The sequence below is a fragment of the Galeopterus variegatus genome, unplaced genomic scaffold (genome assembly GCF_000696425.1).
Source record: "Galeopterus variegatus unplaced genomic scaffold, G_variegatus-3.0.2 Scaffold1216, whole genome shotgun sequence".
NCBI classification, from domain to species: domain Eukaryota; kingdom Metazoa; phylum Chordata; class Mammalia; order Dermoptera; family Cynocephalidae; genus Galeopterus; species Galeopterus variegatus.
In genome coordinates, this window is record NW_007727327.1 from 167,726 (window position 1) to 186,140 (window position 18,415).

The 18,415-nt window shown below is 32.3% G+C and overlaps 1 protein-coding gene across 5 annotated transcripts in view; it reads left to right on the plus strand.

Annotated features, from left to right (window-relative positions):
• IKZF2 (IKAROS family zinc finger 2 (Helios)) overlaps positions 1 to 18,415 on the plus strand; it is a 152,585-nt gene that overhangs the window by 83,939 nt on the left and 50,231 nt on the right. For 3 of the 5 annotated variants that reach the window (XM_008575600.1, XM_008575602.1, XM_008575601.1), the window contains one exon: positions 11,846 to 12,034. In XM_008575600.1, coding sequence (XP_008573822.1) covers positions 11,846 to 12,034 — 189 coding nt within the window. Of the gene's footprint in view, positions 1 to 11,845; positions 12,113 to 18,415 lie in introns of all 5 variants that reach the window. The other 2 variants (XM_008575598.1, XM_008575599.1) reach the window with 1 other exon arrangement.

Below are 18,415 nucleotides of genomic sequence, written 5' to 3' on the forward strand. Positions count from 1 at the left end.
ATGCTCTACACTTTGCACTGATTTTGTAGTTGCATATTCAGGAGGGGGCCGTGCTTCTGCCTCATTGTATTTCTCAGCACACTACTTTACAGTGCATAGTTGCCCACATATAAAAGAAAAACAAAGGTATACATATATATTAATATGCACACATTTTGCAAGTGCCATCAAAGCAGGAACCATATCTGTCTTGTTCACTGCTGCATCATGGTGCCTGGTACAGAGCAGGTGCTCAGTGAGTAATTTTGAGTGATTTCTTAAGAATTCCCTTCTTCATACTTCAGTTGTTGAAACACAAGTCTGCTAATAAGTTGACAGCACTGTCTTTTGAAATTATTGCCATTCAAGCATTAATTCTCGTATGCTTTACTCTATTTTAAACCCTGTTTGATTTTAGAATATTCTATATGTTACTCATTGAATATATGCATTCCAGAAAAAATGGTGTCACTCAAACCCAACATGTACTTATGCCTTTTTTTTCTTTTCATGCTTGCCCCTGTCTTGAGTGCCATCTGTCCTTTCTGTTTATATAATATAAATCATGACCAACCCGTAAGTACTATCTTAAATGCCACTTCCTTCATGAAGCCTTCTGTATCTTCCCTGTACTTCTCTGTAGTAAACATATCCCTAGAGTTATGTTTATTTGATGTTGTATATTTATGAAATGCTTTCATATAGTCTGTTAATAAGAAGCAAAATAGCTCTAAGCTTGTTGTATAAACAATTATATTTAATTCCCAGAACAACCCTGGGAGGCAGTTATTATCATTATATTCATTTTAAGGATGAGAAAATTGAGACTTCAGTTTTCTAAGGTCATGTGGCTAATAAATGGAAGAACCTCCTGGCCTTAAACCCCAGGTCACTGGATCTAGATCCCATTCTCTTAACCACGGGGCTGTATTGCTTTCTCTAAGTGACTGCACGCTTTCCCAATCTTACAATTATTTTGTAGAGGATATTATCCCCCCTTTCTACAGTAGGAAATAGGGAGAGATTAAGCGATTTTGTTCACACATGTTAAGAGTTTAAACACAGGTATTCTAATCTAGGGTTTCCATTATTTACCTGGTAGCTCATATGTTGCTTTGTAATTATTTTTTACCTTTTAATGTGTGCATTCTATATGCCTACCTAGTGTCCATTCATTAGGGATAGGAAATTAGGTATAAGCATTGTAAAATATTGCTGCTGCTGCTGCTGCTGCTACATTGTAAAACATAAATATCTGGCACTGATCTGTTAAAATTTGCTTGGCACTTGTATAGATTAATTCCCCTTAAACACCACAAGTTTTTTCTTTGTCCACTACTTGATACATTTTATTGGTTATACATTTCCAATCAATCCTGCCTGCATCTCAGGGCCAAGTGTGGACTCTATTTATTTGATTGAGACAAATAATGACTTGTTTATGGAAAAACACCAGGAAAAGAAACTTCTGTAACCTGCATTTCAGTATGTATGACCTAAGGATATTTGAACCCAGGGTATGGTAAACTGTTGGATTCCCCTGTCACGTCACTTTAGAGACTCAGTAAAGCTGCTGAAGTTAGTCACACAGATTTGGTGTGTGACTCCCTCTGTTGCAATTACCCAGTAGTAGAAACCCTGCTCCGTTCCTTATCTCTTTCTCTGTAGCTTGCCAGCAGCACTGCCTTCTGACCTGGTTGAAGCGTCCTTAGTGACCTGTGGCAATCCTATGTTGTGAGTGCCTTCAGGGATTGCCCACTAGGCTGGATTTTACACTAATGATTTTACTTCTTGCAGAAGTTAGATTGAGTTTTCACTCCCCTTATTAAAGAGATAATTTCATAATGTAATTTGCTTCACAAACCTCCCACAGTTATGTTAAGCGGATGGTTGCCAAACCACCAGTTCAAAGTAGATTGCTCTTATATGAAATAAAATACATGTTCAGAAAATTTGGCAGTGTAAGGTGGTGTTCTTCCAAAACAGGCCTTAGACAAATTTCTCTTTACCTGAAACTGGCAAACTACACCTGGATGAGACATGAAGTAAAAAACATAACAGAAAGTATACACTGATTCAAAGTTATCATTCTTTAACATATTGACATCCTTTTCTCTTTATTGATATCTAGTAGTTGCTCTGCTTTTGGTAATATAGAGGAAATAGCAAGAATTTGGTCATCAGGTAGTTCTGGGTGCTAGTGTCTGCTCTGACTATAAATATTACTTGGATGTACTACTTTACCCATTCTGAGCTTCAGCTTTCTCATCTGTAAATGAGGGCAAAATTATATACTTTACAAAGGGACTGTCATGATTAAATCATCTGATACATATAATGCACCTAAAGTCTATCCTTTCATACAGTAGTCCTTTAATTAACATTATGTTGATTATTTGTGTTTAAAATCTAACTCTGTATTGTTATATTTATTGTCACATAGTTAATTTATGAAAGGTCTCGGTAACTTAAAAAGAGTAGTATAGTATATAAATCAGCAACAATTCAACAAACATATATTGGGTGCTTAGTATACTTAAGAAAGGATGGTTTTACACTGTGAATAAAAACAGTATTTGCTTTCAAGTGTCTTACACTATAGGTAGTATAGAGTTAAGGCAAATACACTAATGAAATCTCTGTAATGTAAGGTGATGTAAGGTTCATGGGAAAAGAACTTTGTGCTCAGAAAACATTCATGAAAAAGGGTAGTAGATAAGTGAGCTTTAAATGGTGTGCAAACTTTGAAAGAAATAGGGGAAGTATTCCAGAAAATAATGATAGGAGCCAGAAAAAAAACAGTAAAGTGAGATGCATAGGATGCATTCCAGGAAGAGTGTGGAGAACAGTTTGACTGGAAAAGGTATGAGTGACTAAAGGACTAATAGGACATATGGCTGAGAGATATGATGGGAGGGACTAAGCTATGGAGGTCCTTAAATTCCACACCAATACCGTTATATTTAATTTGTAAGCATTGGCCAATGAAGACGTTTGGAAGATTAACATTAGTTCTGCTTTGGAAAGATCAAATAACTGAGTATAGGATGAATTGGGGGAGTAGGGTATGGTGAAAGACTGAAAAAAAGAAACCGGTTAGAAAATTGTTGAAATCATTCCAGGTGAGAGGTCATGAGGCTCTCAAAGTAGTTGTATTGCCCAAGAAGATGCAAAAACAGAGTTGGATATGTAAGACATGGCAGATATTGAATCTTTAGGACTTGGCAAATACTATATTTCATTTAAAGGATAGTAGATAAAGGGACAGATTTTTGTTTGCCTGTTGTAGCTCTCCTTAAAGTAGGCTTATTTTCTCCACATTATATGGTTCTCATGAACTAGTTGTCCGTCAAAAACTAGAAACTTCATTCTTGGGCCACAGTGGTGCCACTGTGCTGGGTAAAGGTGTGTGTTTTGATGATGGGCATGCTTTATAAGGTTTCATGCATTGTGAGAGAACATGAGTGAGTTAGATGCTTTGCCCTTCCTTGTGTTATTTTCTCGATATGGTAGGAAGGACACCTTTTCTGTGTTTCTTTTAGTTGTGAAGATCTGTTTAAATGTAAATGAAATGCTACATGAGCTGCTCACAGGTGTGATTTTTCTTTATCAGTAATTGACACAAGACAGTCAAAACTTGACCACACAGGAAGTCCTGAAATGCCATTTGCCATAAGCTGTTGGTTTAGAGATTAAAATTTGTAATATTGACTTATTCCTCAAATTGCTGTTTTTTTGTTTTTTTTTTTCCTTTTTGTCTTTTTTTTCGTGACCGGCAACGGATCGCAACCCTCAGTGTCGCGCCCGTACCAGACCGGGACCGGCAATGGGATCGCAACCCTCGGTGTTGCGCCCGCACCTCGCTCAGCCAGTGAGCGGTAGGTCTGTATGTGGGATCCGAACCCTCGGTGGGAGCGCCACCACACTCCCAAACGGCGCAGTGTAGCAGTGCGCCACCGGGCCGGCCCCAAATTGCTGTTTTTTTGTACCATTGATAAACCATAGCATGACAAGGAATTTAGAAATGAATGGGAAAAGTGGAGGGGAGAAGGAAGAAGATTGAATATTGACAGATTCTTCAGCAGCTAGTTGTATTGCTTGGGCATACCTCTGCCCTAAGACTAAAGCAAATTTAAAAAGTAGGAGGCAGTTGTTCTGAGTGACATGCTTTCCAGTTTTGATAGAAAGTATTAATTCAGTAGTTTGGTTTGTGGAAACTTAAAGTATCTTTATTTTATCTGACCATTCGGATTTGAATTCCTGGTATCCTCTTCAACTGATGGACATAGTTTTATAGCAAATGAAAGATGTTTATCTAACACTGATTTTTGTCCTAAATATAATACTAATGTCAGTTACTTGTTTAATTGGTGAACAAGTATCATGTCATAGAAAGATGGGTAGGCTAAGAGGCAGAAGATCTTGAACTGATATCAGGCTCCCATTTACTAATTTTTTATTCTTTGAAAAGTCATTTAACAACTATGCTTCAATATTTATCTGTGGCTTCCCTACCAACAATTCAGTCATTTTTAGTATCAAGTGAGACAGAATATTTTATAAGTTATGAAAACTGTAAATTTTATCTTTCATTTATCATAATTACTGCTATTATTATTAAAAGAATCCTAATTCCTTAGTTTACAAGAGATTATCTTATCTAGCCTGCTGTTTTCAAGAACATCAAGTGTTATTTTATCCCATATTTTAGATGATACATGTGGCTGAGTCAGGATAAACAGATTTCCCAAGTTCCCACTAGTTACATAACAGAAGGGGAGGTAGAGACCCTAGTTTCCTGCTTTCAGGTGCAGAGTAGCTTTTACGACATACTATTCTTGGAATATTAATAGTATTTCAGAAATCAGTAGTCTTGATCTGGAATTACTTCAGTGGGCTTAAGAAATGCATAATCTAGCTATTACTGGAGAGAGGAGAGAGAGAATAGGGAGAAAAATGAGGCGATGTGATGTACAGACTTAGAATATTACCCACAAGTGGCTCAGCTGCAGTTCAGTGAAACCAGTGTCTAGACTTGCCCAGCCATTTATAAAACGAATACTTTAAGGATGTAGTGAGGGAGCTGTTTTGTAAGACTTACCCATTTATTTATCCACAGTTAAAACAAACAAAGGTTTTATATCACATGAAATTTTGTTGAGGAAGTAAAAAAATGATTTCATATACTTTAAAATAATTTTTGTTGTGGTGATTTTATTATAATTGTTTAGACTGTTGGTAAATTCTTAGTAAATGATTATGCTTTACATCAGTTTTGAAAGCAGTTTGTTATTCTAACACATTATTTAAACAGCTGCTGGGCTATTAACACAGATTTAATCACATTTGGTGTTTCTGTTTTGAAAGTTTAAATGAGCGAGAGCTATATTAGTGCAGAAGCAACTTCAACAGATTATTAGAAAAACAGGTTGTTTCAATTAGTGTGTGTAAGTAACACTATTTCAAGTATCTGGCAGAGTAGGAGAAATTGATGCTTTTGTCAGAAAATCCCTCACGTGTCCTCTTGAATTCTCACACAATAGAAATCAAACATTTACAAGTCCACTTATATATCACACCTGAAAGATTGCTTTTTCTCATTGGTTAAATAAAGAGTGATATTTTACCTTTTACTCAGTACTGTGAACAAATATTTCTTTAACTCCCATAGTATTTACTTCTTTTAATAATTAAAAATTAAAATTTAGAAAATATAATTGGAAACTAAACAGAAATAAGCCCCTACTGTAATAGAAATTAATTTAGAAAGCTTGTTTTGTACTCTATAAGATCAATAAATATTATATCCTGACAAATAGAGAAAATAAATCATAATCCCTCTGCATTATTTTCCTGGCTTGGAAACTTGACTCACCTTTTTATGGATTAGTAGAATCAGGTCATACTAATAGTAAAGTTTTAAATTGTAGAAAATTTAATTTAGATATTCAAAAATATTTTAACAATGATATTTTCAGGCCTGATTACTATGGTATTTCTAGAACTTGCCATTTAAAAATTATAGGACTGTTTATGAAAACCAAACTCTAATGATAGGGTAGAATTTATTCCCCAAATTTGACAATTAAAAATTAATTGCATATATTTCACCATGCATATAAAAATGATCTTTTTCTCAAAAATTTTAAAAATTGAAAAAGACGTCAGTTGCCAGACATCACAAAATCATAGGCTGTCTTGCATAGATAGGTGACTAGGTAAAGTTATGAAATAAAAAATAGTAAAGTCAAATGTTTAATTTCTAAGGAAATACCTCTTTATACTTTTGACCTGTTCAGTTCATAAATTTATTATGTAACCCAATTACAGTATATGTTAGTAAAATATTTCCTGCACTGTTACTCATGAACTCTTTCATAGGCTATTTCTGAGTACATACTATCCTGTTAATATGGGTTTATTTAAGTTAGTAATCTTTTACTAACTTAGACCTTTGCTATCATTTTTAGCAGTGTGTTAGGCTAGCAGTAGGTACTTAATAAATGTATTCTAGTTCAGTGATTTTTAAAGAGAATTCAGTGTTCTCTTTGTTTCTTTTTGGTTGAGGTGAATGAGGTTTATAAATATAAGGTCTATGAGTGTATATAACAACATTGTACATTTAGTTTGCCATTTCATTCTTATCTGGTATTTATTTGGGTTTTGCTTTTATTTTTTTTACTTTTTGAAATATGATAGTATTGGCAAGAAAATTTCCATTATGTCATAGGTTGAATTAAATTTATTTTTATCAGATTTACAAAATAATATAATTTTGCCTCATTTGCTTTTAGGTTCTACCCTTTTTTTCTTTTTCTTCTCTTTCTTTTTTTTTTTTTTACAGAAATCTATATCAGTTTATCTGTGTAAATGCCTTTATTTAGTTATCTCTTTATTTATTGTCATATGGTGAATTAAAGGCAAGTCTCGTGTAACCATACATTCGTTATTATATAACTAGAAACAATGGTAATTATAAAGGTGTTTGAGTGCAGAGTGCCTAGTACGGTTAGTGAAGGAACTTTTATCACTGTTTGGCCTGAAAGTCACTTAAGAAAAGAGCTCCTGGGCCGGCCCGTGTTGCACTCAGGAGAGTGCAGCACTAGGGAGCGCAGCGTCGCTCCTGCCGCGGGTTCGGATCCTATATAGGCACTGCTGGTGCACTCACTGGCTGAGCGCGGTGCAGGCAACACCACACCAAGGGTTGCGATCCCCTTAACAATCACGAAAGAGGCAACAAAAAAAAGAAAAGAAAAGAAAAGAAAAGAGCTCCTGTGTAAATCTCTGTACTTCTCCACATTGGTAGGGTCATTTGTAAATGGAGATGACTAAACTATGTGTTTTTATGGCCATCTATAAGATTAAATTCTAATGTTTATGAAATAGCATTTTGAAATCATAGATAAGAAGAGGGGGGAAAAGCTAGAATTCATAAACATATTTGCATTATGAAGCAATCTTTTGGAAAAATATATGTGGAACTTTTTATCCTGAAATATATTGCAAGCTTTTGTTATATAAAGTCGATCATAAAGATTTTCTAACTTATCCTTTTCATGTGTTCACAAGCCTCAGAGTCTACTTAAAAAAATGGATAGAACAATTAGAGATAAATCTAAGTCTAAATCGAAAAGCCATTACAACTTCAGTATAAGAAACCTTTTTATCATCGATTATTGACTGCTATGCACAAAATAGCATTTTCTTGATTACTAATCCTTTAAAAGTTGACTTTTGTTTTAAAATGTAAAACCTATCTTCTTTATATTAAGAAAGCAAAATTACGTATTTTAAATCTCTTTGTTTTATTCATTGTAAATATTCAAATATCTGTATAATATAGTTATTAGTGGCTACAACATTGAATAACAAAGAACAAGTTGACCAATTTACTGAAATCTTATTTTATATCCCCCTTTATTGCTAATAATTTTTGTGACAAAATACTTTTTTTATTAAGCATTTATTGCTTGTCAGTATTTAATAATGTATATAAATTCCCACAGATATGTTTGAGTTTTAGATCATTTATTTCATAATAGGGAAACAAGCTTGAAAAATAACTCTTGGTGTTGAGATTTGTAATACCAAGATTTCATTTTACTCAAATTAACAAGCTCTCATCTTTATAGCACACTTATGAGAATGTCTTCTTTTAGCAAATTGTAAAAGTAATTTCATATAATCAAGATCAAAAATCTAATTTCAAAGATTTGAAAAGTAAAATACTATGATATTATTATACAATGATTAATAGTTATAATAGCTTCGTATACAAATAGTCATTATACAACTCTTTTATTAATATATAAATTATAATTTACAGTATATGTAAGTTTACCAAACGCTTAATTTAATTATTTCTGAGTTAAAATATTAGGTACTCTGCATTAATTAGAAACATTTTAAATAGTGACAGTAAATCATGGGAAAGTTTCTTTGATGAGATGAAACTTTTAAAAGTAAGATTCAAATATTACTTTGTTTGATTAATTGCTTTTATCTTAGAATTTCAGACAAATTTTAGTGAGATGGGTTAAAAATTAAATACTTCATACATAGGTCATCATATATAAACAAAACTTAATCTCCAACATATATATATATATATATTAAAATGTGTTGCACTTTATTGATTTACTATATCAGTACAGCAAAAGGATGTACATTCATACATGATAAATGTATAATTCCTTAGACTATAGTATTGTTAGAGAAAAGATTACTATATCTTTACCATTTCTCTATTTCAGTTCTAGCAAAAACATACATTTTTTTCTGTATTTATTTCATTTATATTCTTCTGTGGATTGAAGGTTCTAACTTGTATTTATAATATCCTATAGTTTTTTTTGGTGGGGGGCAGCTGTCCAGTATGGGAATCCAAACCCTTGGCCTTAGAGTTATCAGCACCATGTTCTACCAATTGAGCTAACCAGCCAGCCTTGTAATATCTGATATTTCTTTAAATGGCATTTTTATCTATGTTTGATATTTTGTTTTAATTTCCCTATTATTATATTCTCACTAGAGATGATAATTTAATGTTGTACATCAGATCATATTTTTCATAATTCTGTGCTGTTTTGAAATTTAAGAGGCCTGTAGTTTCAGACTCAAAAACTACACTTTTAGGTATATATTTCTTTAGTCCTTAAAGTGGAATTCTGGTAGACTTTATGCTCATTAAATGTAGCTTATCAAACATTGGCGAGTCTAGTCAAGTGATGGCATTGCTGTGAAACTGTAGTCTTTAGTACATTACTTGAAATAAACATGTGGGACAGTTTGCTCACAGAATGGTATAAAATCATGCTTTATAAAGTCATGCTTTTCATTTTTTTTTCTTAATTTTTTAAATGACAATTATGAATTAAATATGGGACTGCATCGAGTAACCAATAGCATTTTGCAATGATTAGAAGTCTTCTTTAACAGAAAAAAATATGGGAGAATTTCTTGTAGTATGGAAAATCCTATTGAAGTAAGATATTAGAACCCAGAAGCCATAATTGAAAACTTTAAAAATTCAACATGTGAAATTAGCATTTATGCTAAAAAATACCCTGAGTAGAAGGATAAACCAAACCAAAATATTTGCAAAACACATCGTAAACACAGGGCTAAATTCCTTACTACATAAAGAGTATTTACATTCAGTGATAAAAGACTGAAAACCTAGTAGAAAAGTGGGCAGACAATTTTGATAAACAGTTCTCAGAAAAAAAATAAACATTTAAAAATAGAAAAGATGCCTAATTTCAGTCATAATTTAAAAATGCATATTAAAAACTATAGTGAAATACCAGTTTTGACCTATCAGATAGGCAATTCCAGGTGGTATAAAATAATGTCTAAAATAGAAACAAACAAGAAATAATCTTAAGTTTTTAATGATGGAATCTGAATTAATAAATTACATTACATTTATAAAATGGCTTCAGACACATTTCTGAATTTGAAAGTTATGATATTGGTTGCTTTTGAGACATTAACTAAGGGTTTGTGAGCCTTAGGTAGAAAAGAACTTAATTTTTATTTTTATCCTTTATGTTGTTTGATTTTTATTTACTATGTGCATGGGTTCTTTAAACATACAAAATAAGTTTAAAGCAATAGAATTCTTAATAAATTTAGTAAAACATCTTAGTACTGCTTGAATATCTCCTATATACCACAAAGTTCTTGAGTATGCTGGTGATATAAAGATGCGTAAAATATTGTCCCTACTCTTCTCACAAACCAGCAAGGAAGTGTCAATTCATAATTAAGGTAAAACTCAATATAGTAGAGATTCTCTAGTAGAGATGTGCCTAGCCAAGATGTGTGTCCCTTTGTAGATCTTAGAGTACTATAGTTCACATACTTATAAGTTAATTAATCTTCACAAAAACCTCATGGAATAAATACAGCACTGTATGTCCAGAGACAAATCATAGATAAGCACATTCTTATATTTATTCATTTAATGCTCACATCAGCCCCAGGAAGTGGTCCCATTGTCATCCCCATTTTATGGAGGACACAGAGAACAAAAGTTCTTTAAGATGCTTAAGAATTTAAGCATTGTCACTCTTAATAGATAAAACATAAACTTTATTCAGTAATCTGAATTCGTCTCCTTTGCAAATTAAAACGTAAGATTCAGAGGTTAAACAATTCGTTCAAGGTTGTACTGTGAGTACTCTTATACCACACTGCCTGTAGCTAATAGGGGCGTTCCAAGGAGAGGAGCAGGGGAAGAACCATTTTAATAGCACTCCTGTCAAGATAAGTACAATGACAAATCACAGAATGTGTGGTTTCTCTCAGAAAACAATTGCAGCGAAAAGAACTTACTTCCTTTTTATGAAAATATTTCCTCTAGTCAAGTAGTACCAAATAATTTGTTTTGCTCAGTAACTTTGATATGATTTCTTAAGAAATTTTCAAGATCACTGGATAAAAAACTGATATTCATTTAAAGCTTGCTTCTGCTCTGTGAAAAGACTTTGTCAGCAATCCAGAATGAGGGCTGTGCTAACAAAATTCCAACTTTTCTGTGGGATGATCCAAGAACAGCAAACAGAAGGCATTAAATTTCTTCACAGTTTCAAGTGTGAACACGCATGATATGCCATTCCTGTCATTAGCTCCTTTTCGATGTGCAAAGATCAGAGTTAAAATACTTTGATTTGCAGACTAATATGTCCCATACAGAATTTTTTTCATCTAGGAAAAAAAGCAGAGTAACTTAAGAGCTTGTTAGGTATGTGTACCCTGCCCTACATTTTTACGGCTCTTAACTGAATATATGTGTTTAGTCTGATTTTAGAACATTTGCCTTAACAGTGTATCTTCATGTGTCAAAAGTTGCTGGATTAAGATTCTGAGTTGTTTCTCTTGCTCTGTTCAGAAGCAGGTTTACACAAGTACTGTGATGTGAAACAGAGAGTATGAAGTATATCTAATGGTTGTTAAATTAAGAGGAGGCATGGCTCAGTAAATTAAGCAATATTTAATCTTGTCTCATCCATAATCCTATCTTAGTCTCAGTAGACTTAGTGACAGACTCAAAAGCCAATACCAAAATTATTTAAAGACTTGCTTAAACAGTAAATAACTGAGTTAAAGAAATAAATGTGTGCAGAAATAGAGGGTCATTTTTTTTACCTACAGCTTTCCTGAGCCATCTTCATTTTTATGCCAAAGCTTCACTAAAATATCATACAGTACAATATAAGTGAACATGGCATTTGGTGATGGACTGTATTCTACTTAACCTATAATTCTTACTTATTTAAAGAATGGAAGTGGGTGGAAAAGAGATGTAGTCACATGAGAACACATACATGTATTTAACATCTCTTTAATTTTTAAATTACAGCAAATTCAGTAAAGCTAGAAATGCAGAGTGATGAAGAGTGTGACAGGAAACCCCTGAGCCACGAAGACGAGATCAGGGGCCATGATGAGGGTAGCAGCCTAGAAGAACCCCTAATTGAGAGCAGCGAAGTGGCTGACAACAGGAAAGTCCAGGAGCTTCAAGGCGAGGGAGGAATCCGGCTTCCGAATGGTAAACTGAAATGTGACGTCTGTGGCATGGTTTGCATTGGGCCCAATGTGCTTATGGTACATAAAAGGAGTCACACTGGTAAGCAGCTGAAAGAATAACCTGATGACTGCCTGTGACATCTGATGTTGATATTACCTGACATCTATTCTCTTTCCTTTTTATTCAGGGGTGGCAATGGTGAAACTACCTTTTCAGAATTCTGCTAGTATTGGATTGCTGAAAAGCAGAGAGTAGCCTGGGTCTTGACTTCCAGCCTTCAAATCTGAATAGCGTATCAGAAAAGAAGTTTGGGATTCAGTTTCCACAGTTCTTAATATAGCAATAATATGATAAGGGTTCAAAAGGTATAGGAGAATTTCATTGTGTAACTTAATCTTTTTGTATTTCTATACATATTTTACCATACCCATGGGCAGGTAATATAGTTTGCTAGCTAAGAGTTTATACTACAGAATGGCATTCATCCATTTACATAGGGGTGAATCATTTTCACTTTATCTAGTTAACTCTTTAGAATAAAATTTGCAATCAATCTTTGCCTACCACAGGCTTTCCATAGTTCAGGGATGTTACCATCTTCCTGTAATTTTTGGCTTTAACACCTGCAAGGAGCTGTATAGGATCAAATATGACAAAGGATGAAGGGTGTACAGGTCGGAATGTCTAATCATGGAATAGGGTGAGGAAGAAGCCCTCAGATTAACTTCATGTATATTTTTAGACATTTTAGAGATGGACAGTCCTTCATGAAAACCAGCAACATAAGGAAAAAGAAAAGACCTTGTTGAAATCTCTTCAAATCCTTTGCCAAAATTAAAAAGCAAACAAACAGAAATGAACAAAAAACAAGGCAACAGTAATGAGGTTGTGGCAAGATAGGGGAATCATTAATTCTTAAAAAACAGTTTCAAGTTCATGTAAAAATTGGTTTAAGGGTCATGGTAGCTTTTACTATAATTCACAGTAGAAGTATGCAGTAAAATATTAATAACTAATATTCTCAGAGTTTTAAAATGTGATGCTCTTTTGGAAGAGAGATAAATCACAATAAAGAAATTTATTTAAAAGTTTTACTTCTGAATAATTTAATAATTAGGTGCTTAAAACATGAGGATACAAGGTACATCAAAGTCTTTTTAGTCCAAACCTCTCATTTTACACGTGACAAAAACAAGTCAAGTGGTTTGTGCATTATCCCTTACATAGGTAAGGGCATTGCTGAGGCTAGAACTAAGGTTTCCTGATGCCCAGACTGTTTTTGTTCAAATACACTGTGCTTGGTATATCAGTATACCAACAATTTTTTGTGAAGTATTACTATAAAGGCTGATATTGGTTAAATTACAGTGAGAAGTTACACATTAAAATCAGTGCTGTAATAGAAATCATTGGCTTAAGAGCATAGACACTTATTCCAACCATGTAGTTACATTTTTGATTTTGTTTTGATGTGAATTTTTTTTTGAGCAGCACCATGTTTAAAAATATTTATATTACTAATACAAATTTTTCCCTTTAATTTTTTAAGTATCTTAGGTAAAATTTGATAACAGAAAAGGGACAAGACTATAAAATAATGACTCTACTTTTTGTCTATGCTCATAAAGTAATTCTAACTGCAGTAACAAAAAACAAGTTAAAGTTATAATATATTCATTGTGTCAGAGTGATTATGTAACTTCTACCTAGTAAAATACAACCTAAACAAAATCAGTCTAACAACTTTACAGTTGAATTGCATATAGTGTTAATTTTAAGGCTGCAGAGTATCTGAAAACCATCTTTGGAAGGTTTTTAAAAACCTTTTATATTCTGAATTAAGAAAATTCAAAGAACCAGATTATGCTTTCTTGAAAATTCAAGTTAATCAATGTTTCACTGAATCTACAGTGATATTCATGAAGATTGTTAGTTTGTAAATAACAATAATAATCACGTACCTATTCAACTGTCCATTTGATATTTACTACTATGGTAGAATTAAATTATTTTAATTTTGAAAATAATCTAATTGGCATAGAAAATGTTTATAGTTACACAGATTTCCACAAGTCCTAGGAATATGACATTCATTCAACTAGTGAAGGCAAAGAGAATGGACTAAACACCCATTTCAAGTACACTTGTAAGACCATGAACTTTTTATGTTAATAAATGTTTATTGGAGTTCTTTACAAATTATTGCTTTCTTCAGATTTGGGATATTTTTGTTGACATTAATACCCATTCATGGAGGATCTTAGGATACCTACCATGCTTTGTTGACTTTGAAATTGTGGATATATCTTTAAATTAGCAACTTTAATATATATTTTTGATGACTCAATTCATATATCTGAATGGGTCCTGACATTTTCAACACCATTTTAGTACTATTTGAGAATAAAAGGTTTATTTGTGTTTCTTTAATTTATACTAGATTGAGAAAAATATAGTCAGAATCTAGTCATTAACCAAACGTTAACAATTCCTTAATACCTTAATAGAACTCCTTAATAGAACTACTATCTTCATTTTAGAACTTCCCTCTCTTACCAATTTTTTACAACTAATATAAAAGGCACTGTCTTAAATCCTTGTAAAGCATTAGATAACATATTTTTGAGTGTTTTTAGCTCATAGAATATCTAACATAAAATTGATAGTGTAAAAAGTTACATTACCACCCAATTCATTACAGTGACATGGAGTATCAGATCTAATTCAGTTTTTCTTTCTCTTCCATATTCTACTGAAGTGCCAATTCCATTGTCTTATTAATGGCTTGATGTTATTTCTTTGGTATTGCTACTTCAGTAAGTAATCAGGTAATATTGTCATCAGATACTCCAGGGAGAGGAAAACAAGTAGGGGTAGTACATCAATTCATGTATAAACAAAAATTGATGGGAGCACTATAGATATAGAATATCCTTAATTTTGCCTCTCTTTGGGGTAGAGTACTCCCATCTTTGTAACTAAGTTTTCAGCACCATATTTTGCACATTTCAGCTTTGTGGAGCCATTCTCTTACTCCAAGGACCTCTCAACAGGTGCTTGGAATTTTGCATATTTGTATGTGGTCATTCCATACAACGCAGAAGTACCCCCTGTCTTTGATTCACCAAAGCAAATTGATGCATGTATATTTGCATTTCAGTTTAATATTTAAGCACAGATCTAGAAATATGTGTTCATGGGAGTACATAAGATATTAAAATATAATTTATTCCATAATAAAAACAGTATATAACCTCATCCAGGGAATAAATAAAAATAGACAAGTAGATTTGTAGACTGGGTTGTAAAAAAAGCGGATTGAGAATGGACACAAAGGAGATCATGACTATATCTTAATTGTTCTCCAGGATCCAGAGTGGTTAGTCTAAACTTTTTGTGCTCATCAGTAGGAAGATAGCTATCACAAGATCCAAACATCTACTTTTTTGAATTAGATTACTCCTATAATATCATTAATGTAGCTAGTAAATTTGTGGAATTTTCTTAACTTTGATTTCATATGAAGAAGAATGTGATTAATATTTTTTTAAAGTCTAAACCGACTCAAAACAGACTAAGAAATTCAGTCAATTTAAATAGCAAATTATTAAAAAGAAATAATTGAGACGTGTTATTTAAAGTTGCATAGACAATATGCAGTTTTTTGCATATGTACCCTTTGCAGACAAATGGTAGCTAACTGAACCTTTTATTTAATTACCAGATGATTTTACACATATCTCTGTAATGCCTAGGCCAGGAAATATCCCACTACATTGCATAAAAGGGTTGCTGATGTTTTATAGAAATGGCTTTTTCAAAAATTGAGTTAATTCATATACTTTCTATTTGTTATTAAACAGATGTGTATATGAGTCCTGTATTTGAATTATTCCTGAAATATGACTATATATACAAAAAAAACCAACAACTCCTCATAAGTTATGTTACCCTCTGTTTTCATCCTTATCTCCAACAGTAGTGTTATTGAGCATTTCACTATAATTCCAACTAACTTTAGTGTGGAACACAATAAAACAACTGGATTGTTGAAAGAATAATCATTTCATAGAATCAAGATGTTAAAACTAGTTAAGCAAATTTCAACCTAAAATGAGGAAAACTATAGAATTAGTGTCCAAAAGTAAAAAAGCATTGATCAAGACATTCATAATTCAGATCAGTATTTCTCAAAGCCTTTCCTGGTTGAAATCAAAGTGCCTTGTTGTCAGGGTCCCTTTTCTATTATTAAAAAAGGGAGCATGACTGGTTACTTCATCTGCCTTGTTCTTTACTTCCCATGGACATGGGAACTTGCCAAAGAACTCCATATTGCTTCCTACACACTCAGCAACCTGGCAATATTTTCAGATATACCTAGACCACCTTTCATTTTTTCCTACCTACTTTGAGAATGACCATGTAAATTCAGAAGTAATTTCCTAAAAAAATAAAAAATTTTAAAAAATTAAAGATAGCTGGACTATTTTGTAAATGTAAAAACTGAATTATCCTGTCATTAGTCTTGAAAAACTCAATTAGGGAAATGTTTAAAGTATTTTTTAAAAAGCATTATCCTTATTGTTGTTTTTTAGTTAGCATTATTTTGAATAATGAATTAACTACTCAAAATTTTTAAATATTTCCTCTCAAAAATTGTAGGAGATTTAAAGAAAATCTGGTTAATGGACACAAAATTACAGCCAGATAGGAAAAATAAGTTCTAATGGTATACAGTAGTGCTAGGTATCTATAATTTATAATAATTTATTGTGTGTCCCCAAATGGCTAGAAGAGAGGAACTTAAATGTTCTCATCACAAAGAAACAGTAAATTTTTATGATGGTGACTTTGTTAGGTATCCTGACTTGATCATTCCACATTGTTTACATGCATTGAAATATAACTCTGTATCCCATAAATATGTACAATCAATACATTTCCATTAAAAAATAAATTCTTTAAAAAATAAAGAAAATTTAAGTCAGCATGCTATAGGAGTATTTTCCAAAGGCAAACATGATTTCATTTTTTTTTCTCACCACATTCACTAATTTAATTCCTTTTTTAATGTTATTGCATACTAATTTGTGACTTCTCTGAAAAATTTCACATAAAAAGATTCCAAAAGTTAAACCAAATATTTGGAGTTAAAAGTATAATTTAGATATGCTTTTTCTGCTTTCTTTAAAAAGATTAATTTGTAAAGGTAGTACCTCTGTCTTTTATTACTAATTCCATGGCAGGGGTAGGGAGTAGAAAATTCTGATTTTATAAAGTTGGAGAATGTTATTCAATTGGGAAAAAAAAATCAAAGAAGTTGAATTGTATATGTGTGTGTAAAATAAACAAGATTTGCTAAACTTAAGTTTACTTAAGAACTTTGTTTATTTTGTAAGACTTCATATGAGCGGTTTTAGATATTTACCAAGTGAATCAAACAAGTTAAGTAATATACAATTTAAGGTAACTTTAACATGATGGATAATTTTTTTTCAACCTAATGTATGAATATAGGACCTTCCGTAAACTTAGCTCCTAAGAGCTCCAGATGTCTTGAGAAAAAAACCTTAACCTCCACCACACAAACAGATAATGGGTTTTTTTGGTATCTAACTCATTAAGTTCCCAAAAGAATAAATACTACAGAATATGACATACACATGAAAATTTATCAATTTTTAAATTTCTTTAGGTTTTTTAACAAATCTATATGATAGAATTTATAATGGTTGCTACCAGAAAGTGACTACAGTTTATCTTCTTTATGCCTCCTAGCTTTCTTTAATAAAAGAATCACTGAGTTTACATTATATAAAAGGGCCCCCCAAAAATTGAGATTTCATTAATCACTATTATTAGGGAAGTTTCAGTTAAAGATGTATTGAATATGACAATTCAATATAAATTTTTTTAAAAACTATTAAAATTATAGTCTTAATCTAGCTTCAAGTACAGAAATGGTCTAGTTCAAGCAAAAGAGAATTGTCTTATAATTTTCTTTTTATCCTAAACTTTCAGCTTTAGTGTGATACATTTTTACTATTTGCTTATTATAATTTATTTCATGTCTATCTTTAGAGATAGGCAAACTTAAAATAATAGGATTTTCTCCATGGTTTGATAATGTTATCAGTTTTGACCCTACTTGCCAATTTTACTGCTTTGTTACATACACATTTTTATATTTGATGACATAGGTGTCAGCAAATTGATGACAACAGACTGAACTGATAATTCAGGCTTAAATAATTTTATAGCAACATCAGTGATAATAGAAAAGGGAGAAAAGATTTCTATCAAACAAATGATTTTCACAAGATAAAGAGAATATGCAGGAAATGTCCAGATGAATAATTTTCTTTGGACTTCCCCTGATATATCAGGAAATTTTGCCAAAGC